The sequence below is a fragment of the Dermochelys coriacea genome, chromosome 4 (assembly GCF_009764565.3).
Source record: "Dermochelys coriacea isolate rDerCor1 chromosome 4, rDerCor1.pri.v4, whole genome shotgun sequence".
Lineage (NCBI taxonomy): Eukaryota > Metazoa > Chordata > Testudines > Dermochelyidae > Dermochelys > Dermochelys coriacea.
Window position 1 is genome coordinate 124,709,666 of NC_050071.1, and position 15,912 is coordinate 124,725,577.

Sequence of the window (15,912 nt, forward strand, 5' to 3'; positions counted from 1 at the left end):
TATGTTTGAAAAGAGGTGAAAGGTTTATGATGAACAAAGATGGCTCTGCCACTGGGGTGAAACACATGTACCTTCATCCCAATATTATAACTCCATTGCCATTTCTAATTTAGCCAAATAGCTCTTTCAGATCAAGTATCCACACAGGGGAATTGCTCCAATGCCCTGGCACAGAGCATGTCTGAACATTCCAGTAGGGGACTCCACAGCAAAAGTAGTAGAACTTCTGTGAATTCAATAGAACCTCAGAGTTATGAACACGTTGGGAATGGAGGTTGTTCATAACTCTGAAATGTTCGTAACTCTGAACAAAATGTTATGGTTGTTCTTTCAAAGGGTTTACAAATGAACATCGACTTAATACAGCTTTGAAACTTTACTATGCAGAAGAAAAATGTTTTTTTAATCTTAATTTAAATGAAACAAGCACTGAAACAGTTTCCTTACCTTGCCAAACCTTTTTAAAACACTTTCCCTGTATTTTTTAGTAGTTTATGTTTAACACAGTACTGTAGTGTACTGTATTTGCTTCTTTTTTTATTTTTTTCCTCTCTGCTGCCTGATTACATACTTCTGGTTCCAAATGAGGTGTGTGGTTGATCGGTTAGTTCATAACTCTGAGGTTCTACTAAAGTCTAGTAATGATAGCAGAGGCCTTGGAGACACGTTCAAAGGTGTCATTAAGATCTTGGTCACAGAACTCCCTTTGGTTTCAATGGGAATTCTGCAAACAGAGGATCACTTACAGGATCAGGTCTTTGATGAGTATACATGCAGCTAAGGCAAGTTACAGTGTCCCACCTAAAATTTTGATCAGGAATCATCCTAGACACCAACTACTGCATTCCAGTTTTAAATATTCACTATACTACTGGGGCAGGAGTTGATTTTCAAAGACACACCGCAAGGTGCAACATATTCAGAGGCAGATGGCAAGGAGCCCATTTGCTGGGGATTACTGATGTGTGAAGATACTTTCCTTTGATCAGAGTAAAGCTCTCAGCCGAAAACATGGACATTTATAAAGATGAAAACCTGTCCCGCCAGCGGTGAATTTGTATCATAATGGTGTCAATACAATGACACAAGACAGCTGGAATATGGGGAAAGGATATTAAAGAATACAGAGATGTTTTAAATTATCTCTCAAGTTAATTATACTAATCCTACAGATGCAGTATAAGAAGATATAGAATATTGTATCCTATGGACTACAATCTACAGCCAGTATGAAAACTTTGAAGACTTAAGTTCTCCATTTAGCCACAGAACAAGTAGCAGCTGAGTACCAGCAGGGAAAGCTCCCCCATACTGCATCACCAATATCCTTTAACCACTACATTACAGTGTTGACAAGTAATCACCAGATGCTAGTTTATACCAGCTTGTAGGCTCATTGGACTATTGCTTTAACTTATACCTATGCCTCATCTAGCAAATATTTATACTTACAGGCTACAACAGGGATAAGAAGTTACTTCAGGCTCAGTGCCTATTCAGTCCCTGCCAGGATGACTGCACTTACTGCCAAATACGGTGGGTTTCTGTGATGTAGGCATCTAGCCACAGGGAACTGGACTCCCATAACCAACTCACTTCATTTACAATCCGATGATAGCTTTCTGCTACAACTGGCACAAGTCAGATTTGAATCACTAATTTACAGCTGAAAGTCTCCGTATCTCCTTATGAATACTCTGAGTTTTTCAATTTACTGTAGAAGATACTGCAGTATCAGTACAACTTTAATGTTATTCTCAGTCCAATCTTAATTTTGGAAATTTGTTAAGGAGCGGCTGTTTTAAATGACAGGTATATATTACTCATCCAACAACAACTGTATTAAAAAAAAGTAAACAATCCTGAGCATACAATTGACTGAGCTGGGTTTAATGTTAGCAAATGTGTTCCCCAAACCTAGGGCCAAAGTCTCTACTGGTGTAAATAAGTGAAACTCCACTGAAGTTAATGGAGCTGTGCCCATAATGCTTTACATTGGGAAGGTCTTATATTACTGTTGCATAATCTTAAGAACCTGCAAACCCTTTAGACATGGCAAATACATCTGAGCTTTAAAAACTGATTAATTTGCTATAGCATTTCCCTGTTATGAAAAAGTTCACAATTCATGATAAGCTTCGTCAAGGAGGAGCAATGAAAAATAGGTTACTTAGCAAAAACAGTAGTTCTCCAGATTTATTGCCTCTTCAGATCCACAATCTAGGAGCCATGCAATATTCCTCATGAGTCCCAGAATCAATTCAAAGCAGTGAACCGATATGCAACTTAATGTATACATTCAAGATTGTGTCAAACAGAGATTGATAGAGGCCCATGCTTCACATTTCTTCAATACTCTTTCACCTCCCAGAATCATTACTAACTCAAAAGAAATGGGAAAGAAAGAAGAACAAGTGTAGATCTGCAGAGACAATAAATTCAGAGAACAGCCAAGAATCCTTTCTTCTTCCTTCATAATTACTCACTAGTTAGAAGATTAGCTAAAAATACCAATCTAACCTAGAAGGAGGAAGAGGAACATTTAATTATAGATTAAAATAAACTCACAGACAGAGAGAACAGTGCCATGTAAAGATTTGGATGACCTCCATGCAGCTGCTTTATAAATCACTGCTATGGATATGTTACCAAGGCAAGCTACAGAAGCTGCTATTGCTCTGTCTGAATGAGCTTTATGGCTTTCTTGAATCTGGATTTCTGCCTGTGTAAAAAGCATGCCAGAATGCATATATCCACTCACGTAATCTTTATAACAAGATTGAACTCCCCCTGGATTTCTCAAATGCTATCAATAGACAGGAAGATTTGCCAGACAAAGAGTCTCAATGCTGTCCAAATAACAACAAATAGTACACTTCACATCCAAAATACAAGTCTAGCAGCACCAAGGAATACCAAGGACTAGGAAAAAACATTAGAAGATTAAGATGAAAAACCAAAACCACTTTCTGTAAAAATCTGGGTAGGACTTAAAATGACTTTGTCTTTCTCAAAGACATTAAAGGATGGCTTTATGCCATGAGAATTTTAATCTCACCAATTTGGTCAAAGTACCAACAGGAACCATGATATGGAAAACAACATTAGAAAGTCCATTAGGTGACAGAACAAAATTAAATATATCAACACTTTTGTTTAATACTACTTTTCATTAAACAGGTTCCAATTCATACAAGGACTGACCTTGGGAGATGCTGATTATTTTAAATGCCCATTGAAGCCAATAGGAATTGAAAACACTGAGTAACTTGCAGGAACATGCTCATAATGTATAGCTCTATTGCTAACGATGCCAGGCAAAAATGCTGAAACTGTTAATTAAAAATAGAGATTTAAACAAAAGTAGCTTTGTATTGCTTCTCAGCACTCTTGTTTTTCTCACTCTTGACAGTAATCAGAGAGGGGAGGTCTGATGTCCTATAAACTCCTGTCCGCATCCTCCCCTGGCAAGATCTCAGTTCAGAGATACAGCCTTCGAAGCTGAGGTTCCCTTCTGAATCATCACAGGATCGTGTGCCACTGTCTTCCAGTTTAACTCCATCCACATCAATTACTCTGTTTACAGAAGTGGGAAGATTATCCCTACCACCAGGAGGATTAAGGCTTCTGTTGGTCTTTGTTTTGTGAGAGCTTTGCTCACAGAAGTTTCCTGCAGCCCCTGGTGAATCTTTTTTCTTTCTGTGGTTCATACCTAACAAAGAATAATAATAATAATAAAACAAATTATGTATCTTCTGATTTATTGTAAACAGTTACAGTCTTTAAATTATACTGGGCAAACTCTTCTCTCAGGTCCTCATGGCAAGTAGTCAACCAGGGTATTCTACTATTCCATAGGGAGATTTACGTATGTACCAATAAGGACGGGGAAAAAAATGCCAGTTTGGTATCTACTCAGGTGAATTTTGCCATAATTTAGTCTGTACCTTTCTTAGTTTAGAAATTGTAATTAGCATTATCCAATGTATACAAAAATGAGCATACAGCAAATGATGCCTTAATAAAACAAACGATTGTCCAGGAGGAATCTCTACTGACTCCCCAAAAATTTTCATACCAGCAGGGGCAAACCCAAAGAGGAAGGATGCAACATTTCCAGCATCAGCCAGAGGAGGAAAAAATAATGGAACAAAATGGGAGGACAACATTTCCTCATTTTATCACCTTATTGAGATATTATTTTTACTCAGCTAGAGATTCATCTGTTCCCAGAAGTTGCAATACATTCTATTAAGCGGAAAGCTGCCAATTATGGACTGTTAGATTTCAGTATAAGACCCAATGTAGCATATAGTAGGATAAGAAATAGCCTAGCTTGTTATGGGGGGGAACACACCTTGTTTGAATAATGATTGACCATTTTTGCCATCGGACTCCTCGTTGTTTTTGACAATTCTTGATTGTGTCTGATTTCTTAAAATAAACGTTTAAGGTTCTGTATCCACAGTATCCACAATTGAGAGGAACTGGTACAGCTTGGGTCCATTCTCTAGCATTAGTCATGCAATCTTATCATTATATCCCTGGTGCTCCCCTATCCCAAGTCTTCCCCATCCATGCTGTTAGGTCTCTGACATATTTTGTACAGTGCCCAAAATCAGTGCCTTGGGCTGAGCACTCAGGCTGAGATTTTCAAAGGTATGCATACACTTGGAAAGTGTGTCATGTTAGCAAATATGTTTTAACTATATAATAAACATGATTTTGCCCAAAGTGAGAACTTTAACTACCCAGACATCTGTTGGAAAAATAATATGGAAAACACAAAATCTTCTATATGTTCTTGGAATGTGTTGGGAACAATATTTCATTTCAGAAGGTGGAGGAAGGTTGTTTTACATGTGAATCTGAAGGTAAAAGGCAACTTGGGAGAAAGTGACCATGAAATGATAGGTTTCAGAGTAGCAGCCGTGTTAGTCTGTATTCGCAAAAAGAAAAGGAGTACTTGTGGCATCTTAGAGACTAACAAATTTATTTGAGCATAAGCTTTCGTGAGCTACAGCTCACTTCATCGGATGCATTTGGTGGAAAACATTCATGAAATGATAGATTTCATTATTCTAAGGGAAGAAAAGAGTGACGGAATCAGAATAAGGAGAATGAACTTCAAAAAAGCAAACTTTTACAAACTCAGAGAACTGGAATGCAAGGTCCCATAGGAAAAACATCTAAGGGAAAAGGTTGTTCAGGAGAGCTGGCAGTTTTTCAGAGACACAATATTAAAGGCAAAACAATCAACTCTCCTGATATGAAGGAAAGACAGGAAAGAAACGTAAGAAAGACACCAATATGGCTGCATCAAGAGCTCTTTAATTATCTAAAAATCAAAAATGAATCCTACAAAATGTGGAAACATGGACAAATTGCTAAGGATGGGTACAAAAGAATAGCACAAGCATGCAGAAACACCTTTGGAAAGGGTAAGGCACAAAATGAGTTACACCTAGCAAGGGATATAAAAAGCGAAAAGAAGAGGGTCTACAAATACACGAGGAGCAAGAGAAAGACAAAGAAAAGTGCACATCTACTATTTTGCAGGGAAGGAAACCTATGAATGACATCAAGAACACAGAGGACTGTAATACCTATTTTGTTTCAGTCTTCACTAGAAAGGTTAATTGTGTCTAGTTGCATAGCACAATTAATATTAAGAACAAGAGGGAGAACAAGGAAGGAACAGGTTAAAGATACCATTTAGATAAGTTAGATGTATTCAAATCAACAGGGCCTGACAAAATTCAGAGAAGGGTACTTAAGGAGCTAGCTGAAGCAATCTCCAAGCCATTAGCAATTATCTTTCAGAACTCAAAGGATGGGTGAGGTCTCAGAGGGCTGGAGAAGTGTAAACACAGTACATATCCTTAAAAGGGTGAACAAAAAGAAATCATAGATCAGTCTGCATAACTTCAATACTTGGAAAGATACAGGAACAAATTATTTAACAATCAATTTCTAAGCCCATAGAGGATAATAGCCTACATGGATTTGTCAAGTGCAAATCATACCAAACCAATCTAATTTCCTTCTTTGACAGGGATAATCATGGAATCGTAGAATATCAGGGTTGGAAGGGACCTCAGGAGATCATCTAGTCCAACCCCCTCCTCAAAGTAGGATCAATCCCCAATTTTTGCCCCAGATCCCTAAATGGCCCCCTCAAGGATTGAATTTATAACCCTAGGTGTAGCAGGCTAATGCTCAAACCACTGAGCTATCCCTCCCCCCCATGGCCTAGTGAATGGTGGGGGAAGCAATAGCTGTGGTATACCTTGATTTTAGTAAAACTTTTGACACAGTACCACTGACATACTTATAAGTAATCAAAATCACTGTCTGCCGGTGCAAGAGCCTTCTCTTATTGTGACAGTCTGAGGCCCTGTTCTTAGGCTAAGGCCTTTGGCTAAGCAGCAGAGGCAGCCATAAGATGGGAAGCGACCGGTCACATCCTCACATTCCAACCTAGTCACATTGAAATCAGGTGCTATTGGGCTGTTAGGAACACAGTCCTGTCCTGATAATGCCTATCCCACCAGAGAAAGGGAAGTGCCTAGAAGATGTAAAAGGAAACTTAATTTGATAGCATTCTGTCTGGCAAGTACTCACTTAACAGCTGGGATGTGAAATCCTCATTTCTTTGTTGTTCTATCACTGTAGTCTCCATTTCCCTATTGTTTGTCTGCATAATCTCTGTCTGGTTCTGTGATTGTTTCTGTCTGCTGTATAATTAATTTTGCTGGGTGTAAACTAATTAAGGTGGTGGGATATAATTGGTTAAATAATCATGTTACAATATGTTAGGATTGGTTAGTTAAATTTCAGTAAAATGATTAACAAATTTGTTTGAGCATAAGCTTTCGTGAGCTACAACTCACTTCAACGAAAGCTTATGCTCAAAAAAATTTGTGCCATAAGGTGCCACAAGTACTCCTTTTCTTTTTGTGAATACAGATAACACGGCTGCTACTCTGAAACCAGTAAAATGATTGGTTAAGGTATAGCTAAGCAGAACTCAAGTTTTACTATATAGTCTGCAGTCAATCAGGAAGAGAGAGAGAGAGAGAGAGAGAGAGAGAGAGAGTGTGTGTGTGTGTGTGTGTGTGTGTGTGTAAATGGGAACAGGGAATGGGGGTGGGGAAATTGGAATCATGTTAAGCTAAGGACAGTAATGGGAACAGGGACACAGGTAAGGCTCTGTGGTGTCAGAGCTGGGAAGGGGGACACTAAGGAAGGAAAGTGGAATCATGCTTGCTGGAAGTTCACCCCAATAAACATCGAATTGTTTGCACCTTTGGACTTCGGGTATTGTTGCTCTCTGTTCATGCGAGAAGGACCAGGGAAGTAAGTGGGTGAAGGAATAAGCCCCCTAACAACCAGCGTTCCCTGATACTCTCCTTTAAGATCCAGAGGTTGTCATGTTTAACATCATGTTAGTTAAAAGTGTCAGTTAACATTTAAGTTAACACAATTAAGGAATAAAAAATAATGAATGACATGGAGAGGGTAAACTGTGTGGTCCTATTTACTCTCTTATATTATAGGAATGGGATAATCAATTCAATTGAAAGTCATAGAATCATAGAATCATAGAATATCAGGGTTGGAAGGGACCCCAGAAGGTCATCTAGTCCAACCCCCTGCTCAAAGCAGGACCAAGTCCCAGTTAAATCATCCCAGCTAGGGCTTTGTCAAGCCTGACCTTAAAAACCTCAGCTAATTGAAAACTGATATAAGTCAATACGTTGTTATGCAGCACAGTTAGCCTGTGGAATTGCCATCTGATGGCATTATAGCCAAGGACCAGATGCTCAGCTGGTGTAAATTGTCCTAGCTCCATTGATTTCAAATGCAACAATTTCCACAAGTTGAAGAGCTGTCTACAAGAATTTAGAAGTATTAAAAAAGAACTGGAAGTACTTCAAGATCTACTAATGAAAAGTTCTGTGTAAGAACTAAGTATTATTGTTATACTTATATGGATAATTAAAACATCTACAACTACACTGGAGCTCAGCTGTGACTAAAAGGCTCACCAAGATGAGTACGGATTGCACAGCTGGGCTCTTACACAGGATTATAAACAAACAAAAAGCAAAAGTTTGGAAGTCTGAATGCTTAGGAGGATATGTGCTCATGTCTGCAGTTTCCAAAGAGTTAATGAACAGACAGTTCCTCATCTTCTGGTTTCTTTCATCATTCCCTCCCTTTTGTTTAGAGTTTGTATATTGTTACTATTCACTCATGATGATTGTAAAAAATCCTACCATGAAAAGGTATATGCATTTATGCAGAGTGCACAATACTTCAGTGGATTTATTGCTCTTTTGTATGAACCATACCTTGAACTGAGAAGCAAATCTAAGCAAGGTACTTGGATTTTCTCAGGTAGTTTCTTTAAGACTCATGAAAAAGTTAATTGGGGGAATTCTGTGCCACTGCGGAATGCAGAATTTTGCAAAATTCCTTGTTTTCTCTGAAGAATTTCTGGCCACTACTAGGACCACTGGACTCCGCAGTGCCCAGCTTGCAGTGAGTGGAGCGCCCAGCCTGGCTAGGCTGGAGGCTGCATGCTCTTTGATTCTCATACTCCCAGGGACGGGAGATGGCCTGGGACACCCAGCTAGCTCTGGCAAAGGGTGAGGAAGGGCAGGGCCGCAACACACCATGTCTCCCGGTGAGACAGTAAAGAAGTTGGAGGGGTGTAAAGGCTCTGGGGGTGCTGGTGTCTGGGCTGGGGGCTGCCCCATGGCTGGGCTCTGTGGGGAGGTAGGTGCTGGTATCTGGGGGTGCCCCATGGCTGGGCTCTGGTGGGAGCGGTGTGTGGGTGTCTGGGCTAGGGGGTGCCCCATGGCTGGGCTCTGGGGGAAAAGGGGTGTAGGTGTCTGGGCCAGGGCGTGCCCTGCAGCTGCACTCTAGAGGGATGGGAGTTCATGTGTCTGGGCTCTGGGGGCCCCACACAGCTCCCTCCAGCTGGAACTGGGTTGCTATAGGGGTTTCTTTAACTCTCTACTCCTGGGGGCATTTTTTTTTCTGTTGTCTGTATTGTTGACATATGTGTTGACAGGTATTTTGAAATAAATTATCACAATAATTTAAACTGGAGTGTTTACTGTATATTGTGTTATTTTAATAAATAAAATATTTGAGAATTTTTGAGAATTTTAAAATATTATGCGCAGAGTTTTTAATTTTTTGGCACAGAATTCCCCCAGGAGTAAATATTTGACCAAGTGCAGGCATGCTTAAGGTAACTGAACATAATATGGACATTTTAGAAAAGGATCTACCCACCAAACACATGGTATAATGCTCAGGGTATAATACTTTGAGGAAGTAAATAAAATATTTTAGCGCTTGTTGGCATAATCACGACCTCCTGCAATGCTATATGATAAAACAGAGCAAAATTTAAACTACCTTGCTGACTCCCAAACCAGCCAGGACTGGGAACTAGTGCATTCCATCTCTGAGGTTAGGGAGGTAGGATCAGATCCGCAACTTGAGTAAATAGGAGTAGTGCCATTTACTTAAATCTGATGTGCTGATTTACACCAGCCAATGATCTGCTCCAAATGTTTTACATTAACTACAAGTCTTGTGAGCAGAAGGAGCACATAAATTGTGTGGCAAAATTCCTATAACTACTTACTTAGTGGAGTTGAATGGCACCAGAATCCAATTCTTTTTCGTCAGAAAAACAGTAGCTTCAAGGTATGGCCTTTAATACTGGTGATTTTGTAGATAGTTTTCTAGTCTCTGAGTCTGTATTGAATCAATATGCTGCTGCAGGGACCATATTTCAGATGTGACTTAAAACAGAGGATCATCCACTGTGATCATTCAATATACGATGGCACTTTTCTTACTGGGCTTTATCTTAATGTCCTAGCTAATTGCATTCTGTATGCCTCAAATTACTTCTATAGTTTCATCTGGAAATAGTCCTACGCCGTTGGGAATAGGACTATAAGCTGTTAGACATCCCAGACATGGCTGCCTTTCAGTGGGGATGAAATGATCCCCACACTGGTCTATAGCGTGCACATTATTTTATTACGTGCTTTGGGACCTTTGAGATGAAAACTACTTTTTACATTTAAGATTATTTTTATAGGGCTTTCATTTAATTGTGTAAAGCTATCATATTTAATTATGGCAAAAGCCCACAATGGTGTCTGCGACACAAAGGTAAAGTACACGATCACTTGTTCTCAGAATAAAAATGAAAATCTTTACATTCTGGTGTAATTCCACAGGGAGATTATTAGTTATCTGTTGTTAAAAAAGTCTGTTTCTGCCTTCAAACAGGGAATTTCAACAATGGGTTAAAAAGGGCTTTGTTTTCTTTCACAGAGACCAATAGCTGTAAGTTAATATACTAACAAATTGGGGAAAATGGAGGCCTCAGTCAGCAAAAAAGGTTAAAAGATAAGGTGCTCCAACAGTCTTTGCAATCCTGCTGTGGAGGGCCCATCTCTAAAAGTGAAAAGGGTAGTTCAGTCTCAATAGCTGAGACCACCACATCAAGGGGCCATTATGTTGGTGGCTTCACTTAGAACTGAACTGAGAATACCAATTAACTTCAGAGACCAGTGAAACATTGGTGACTCTTACAAAGTAAGAAAAAAGAAATGGTTGAGTACAGGTTTTAGCCCATGAACCCAAAGACAGAAAATAATCAATTTTCAAAGAATTCAATGTTGTTACTATTATTCAAAGTCGTCGTTGTTCTTACTCAAAGAATCAAAATACACTTTGTATGTGACAGGAGGAAACAAGGAATTTGAGAAGTAAAGATTTGTAAGAATAAAATACTTTTTTTTAAAATTACAACATGGTTTATATTAATTGCAATAGACATACTACCCACACTGTATTAGTACTACAGGCCAATCTGCTTTCTTATTTGTCCGTAGGTGTGTGCCTGCAGCTGCCACTGATTTCAATGGGAGCTGCCAGAATCTAAATGCAACATCTGGCCCTATTTAAAGGGCCTGTATTTAGGATATTAAATTTTCTCCTCATAATTTCTCTACTATCAAGTTTGTCTCATTGTAATTTTATTAGTCGATACATATTAATATGTATGTTACAAGATCTGAACCGATACCACTATTTAAATAGATGAACCAATATTAGGGCATTTAAAATATAGTAAGGTTAATGTAATATTTACATTTTAATTGCATTTAATCTGTTAAATTAGGCCTGTAAGTTTCTACAAAGACAGAATATTTTTAAAATAATGAAGAAAATCAAAGCTTAAACCAGTCTTGTATAAGTAGGTATAGAATTTATTACTTCTGAAAGAACAAAGATACAAAATACATGTGAAAACTACATAAAGATCTCTAAAAAGTGAAAGTAGAAAGTAAGAAAAGTGAAAGTACAGCAGTTACACAGAAATGTACGGCATGCATTAAAATATTGTAAGTTCATAATGTTTTTAAGTGCAAATGTTCTTATATCAGCTTCCATTGAAAAGGATGCAAATTGAATTCCATCTTGTACACTCATCAAAAGGACACTGACACAGATATATAAATATGTACATAAACATGTCTTAAATACACTTTGTGTGTTCTCCTATGGAGGCATCTGGATTACAAGTCTGTTTAAAATCTCATTTAAAGAATTAAAGTGGTAGCATTTATAGAACATTTTGCAACTACTATTAAGATAGAGCTTGTTTTGTTTTGTTAAGAGCAGCAGGATGCAATAGTTCACATTGCCATTTGTAAGCATGTAACAATCAAAGAAATATTTACAAATCATTGGCAGTACAGATAAGAAACAGGATCAAATACTCTCTGTAAAAAGATAAATAATTCAAATGTATATTTTCACCTCACAAAGAAACGTGAAACAAATCATGGCACTGAAACATCAAAAATAACTTTAGCACAGATACCTTTTCTTATATTTTTCATTAAAGAGTACAGTATAATGACTGTAAAACGTAAATGCCACAACACTCATAATCTACTACTTCTTGTTTCTGGTAATAGCAATTATTACAAGTTCATGTTTATGAGAAATAATACTGATCCGTGATACTGCTGAAACTTACATTCTAATGTCCTCCATTTTCTTAAAAATGGTCCGCTAGAAAAAGCTGTTTCAAATATGAAAACTTTGGGAATTATATTTTAATGCAATCTACTGCTTTGGGTACCAAAGGAGAAAAGAGAAACGGTGTAAGGGTTATATTTTTAGATAAAATATAATTTATTAAAGATTAAAAATATTCAAGATTTATCCTGTTTCTGTTTTACTGTAAACACTGTTGCAATTTTAAAAATATATTTAGAGTTCTTCCTACAACACTGGATCTGCCAAATGTTTAAAAAAAAAAAAAAGGGGGTGTGTGTGGGGGGGGAGGAAATCATTAAACTTGTGATACTAAAAACCCTAATAATTTAATCTCATTGTTACTAATGGTTCAGAAAATGTTGACTGAGTCACTGGTAAGCAGGTCAGATATTTATATTTAAGTATTGTGTGATGTATGAGAGTAAACAGTAAATTACTTAATTATAGTATCAGAGTAGTAGCCATGTTAGTCTGTATCCACAAAAACAATGAGGAATCTGGTGGCACCTTAAAGATTAACAAGATTTATTTGGGCATAAGCTTTTGTGGGTAAAAAAACCACTTCTTGCATCTGAAGATGGATAAAAACCCACACCATGCATCTGAAGCAGTGTTTTTTTACCCACGGAAGCTTATGCCCAAATAAATCTGTTAGTCTTTAAGGTGCCACCAGACTCCTCTTTGTTTTAATTATAGCAAATATTGTGTTTGTTTTTTAATGTGTGGCATTAAAGTCTCACACTAAAAGGTCACTTGCAGGCTTTCATTTTGTTTAGCACACACGTACTCAGTCCAAACAAAAATATGTTTTAAAGGCAACCAGAAATGTAACTTAGCCGTGAATAAAGGAATAAAACTTATTTAAAATTAAAATGTAAGGTGCAGAGATAGTTTTGTTTGTTTGTTGTAGTGATAAACAATATAAAGGGAAGATAATTTTACATAAAGGGAAAGACTATTAAAAACTAGAAATACCTGAATTGGATCTTGGATATCCAGAATTTTCCTGATTACCTGCCAATGGAGTTGGTGGTGGATAGTTGGCTTCTGTAAGTTTACTGATGTCTGATCGTGGTGTTGGTGGCAGCGGCAGTAAGGTGCTGTTAGGGCTACTAATATCTCCTTCAGCCACAAGAGTCAAGTCTGCTACATTTTCATCATCTATAGTCTGTATGCCTTCAGCCTGTAATTCTCTTGATTGCCTTTTCCATATTGTTGTATTGTTTTCCTGTACATGTGGAATTGGAGACAATGGGGCACTAAAAGGAACATTGTAAGTCTTCTGACTGTTGAGTATTGTCAAAGCAGACTTATGTTTATTTTCTGAATGACCTGTTTTCTTAATTGAATTTTCATTACAGTTTTGCATAGACTCCAGTTTTCCACTTGGCTGTGCACATTTATCCTTGCCATCATTTTTTGCAATTCTCTTGCTGAGGCCTTTAGAGCTCACTGGTGTAGATGAGGGTGGTTCTTGTCCACTGGGAGGTAAACAAAGAAAATCAGGTAGAACAAGGTCTTCTTTCCTTAGCAGCCCACGTTGGTCATCTGCTCTGTTACTTTGAGCTTTGGATATGAGTTCAAAAAACTCTATTTAGAAGAAAACCCAAAATTGACAAATTTTTGTCAGAAAATGAAAGCCATTAAAATGTCAACCATTAGCATATTTATTCTCAATGAAGACCTTCAGTTATTTTCAATACTGCCTTGAAATTAGATTTTATTTTAATTAGGAACATTTTCCAATTGCAGCAATGTTCACTAGCAGCATTATAATTAAGATAATCAAGATTGCTATTGTAAGCAGTTTTGCAATTTAGAACAGCTGCATTTCACTCTGGGCTAAAATTCTGCATACCAAGTCTGCGTCCTAAACAAATTTTCTATTTTATGCATTAAAAATGAATCTTTACGTGTTTTTAATTCTTATTACATAACAAAGCTTTGGTCCTACTGAAATTTAACAGATTGTAGGATTAAGATGCACATTTGTATATTCTAGATGCTTCTTTGCACACCTCAATTTAAAAATAGTCAGCTCTCTGAAAGCTTATTGGTCCAGAATGTAGACAATCCTCTTACAAGACTTTTTTTTTCAGTTTAATAATAATGTGTCAATCTGGAACTTTTAGCCAGAACTTTGAATCTCATTGAGGGAGTAGATTTAAGACAAAAATCTTAGTTTTATCATAATGTTGTTTTGTGATTTAATATAATTTATATATGTGTAACTGATACACATTTATTCTGATACACTATTCATTATTTTGTTCTGGAAAGTCTCAAAGCTTAGCAACCAGAAACTTTAGACCTTGAGTCAAGAAGGATACCACTCCCAAAAATGAAATAACCAAATGATAACTTAACCCTTTGGTACCAATCACCCAACTACTTCAAAATTGCTAAAATGGGACCTTCTCACGTCCCCCTTACTCAAGAAGAAGGGGAGGATTCCACCCTAGATCAAACTCCAGGAGCTACTGCTATCTTTACATTTCTGGAGATTAAAGTTCAAACTCATTTTAGGACCCAAGTTAAATCAGTTTTGTGGTTTCAACCCAGTTTACACTGATTGTCCAAATAAAAAAAATCAACAAATTTCACTGCAAAACCAAAATGTTTAGTTTTAACAATTTTTTTTTCACATAATATAAAGTCATATGTTACACTCCTAAAACTTACTTTACTTACAACTTTCTAACACTACTTTTGGGTGGTTTGGCAGAATCAGTAGGAGTGTTGTGTGAAAATAATTTTCAATAGGTTTGCAAAATGTTAGAAAATACATGGAGTTTGAACCTAAAGCATTTTGTAGCCCCAAAATATAATTTTTGCCAAAGTTCTGCAAAATGGCAGTATGCAGATCAAAACATAAAATATTTCGGAAATGTGTGCATTTTGGGCAAAAGCTGATTCTTCCTGAATTTTCAAATTTCATAAAGATTTTTTATTAAAAATGCTCTATAATATTCAATAGGTCTTTCCCAAACTTGGATCAATTTCACAAAATCAAAATAAAATATGAAAGACTAAAATTTTGAGGTCTTCAAATTACATTAATATTTCTTTTGACCTCAGTAAGAAAATGAATTTATAAGAACGGGTAAAACAAGCGACTCAAGTAGCAAACAGAAATAAATCAATCAAAACTACATTAACATGTTTTGCAGCAACATTCAGAAACTAACAGCCATTCACAACAATGCTTTCAACTACAGTACTTCCTTGTGTACAAACCTACAGACAGTTATTCACTTATATAAAGTAATTCGTGTGTAGCTTTTTGCAGGATCAGGCCCTTTGTTTGAACATCAGGTAGTAATAATGATGAAATTTAAATTTTTGCCCTAGCTAGCATATGTGTTCTGATTTTTACATTTTATTTTGAAGCTACTGGGATAGGCAACTGTTTCAAATAATCCTTGAGATTGGGGGGGCGGGAGGGAGTAATATATAAAGATATCGACCCTTAAAATGATTTTATTCCTTCACCTCCCTGTGACCTTTATTATCTCTCATTTTTTCACATCAGAAAACATACATGGAAAGGCAAATTCTGCTGTCATCAGTGAAATCCCCATGAAGTTATTGTCTCTCAAAGATGTAATTTAGGGAAGAATTTGGCTCAGAAAATGCAAAATGACCAGTTATGGCACAGCCTTGTCTATTGTACCATTTCTAGCCACCTTTTCAGAACATTTACTGAATGAAAAAGAATCTTTCTGTTCTTGTCCACCACCCCACACAACCACCATCATTCCTTTTCAAGTAGTGGTAATTTGGCTATCATAGACTATGGGT

The 15,912-nt window shown here is 37.1% G+C and overlaps 1 protein-coding gene across 14 annotated transcripts in view; it reads right to left on the reverse strand.

The window, feature by feature from the left end:
* Positions 1 to 508: 508 nt before the first annotated feature.
* The window catches only part of RGS12 (regulator of G protein signaling 12), a 173,554-nt gene continuing 158,150 nt past the window's right edge, over positions 509 to 15,912 (reverse strand). For 10 of the 14 annotated variants that reach the window (XM_038400163.2, XM_043512523.1, XM_038400158.2 and 7 more), the window contains 2 exons: positions 13,087 to 13,701; positions 509 to 3,712 (listed from right to left, as the gene is read on the reverse strand). In XM_038400163.2, the coding sequence (XP_038256091.1) occupies positions 3,354 to 3,712; positions 13,087 to 13,701 (974 nt within the window). In that variant the 3' untranslated portion in view covers positions 509 to 3,353. Of the gene's footprint in view, positions 3,713 to 11,291; positions 13,702 to 15,912 lie in introns of those variants that run through there. The other 4 variants (XM_043512525.1, XM_043512524.1, XM_043512526.1 and 1 more) reach the window with 3 other exon arrangements.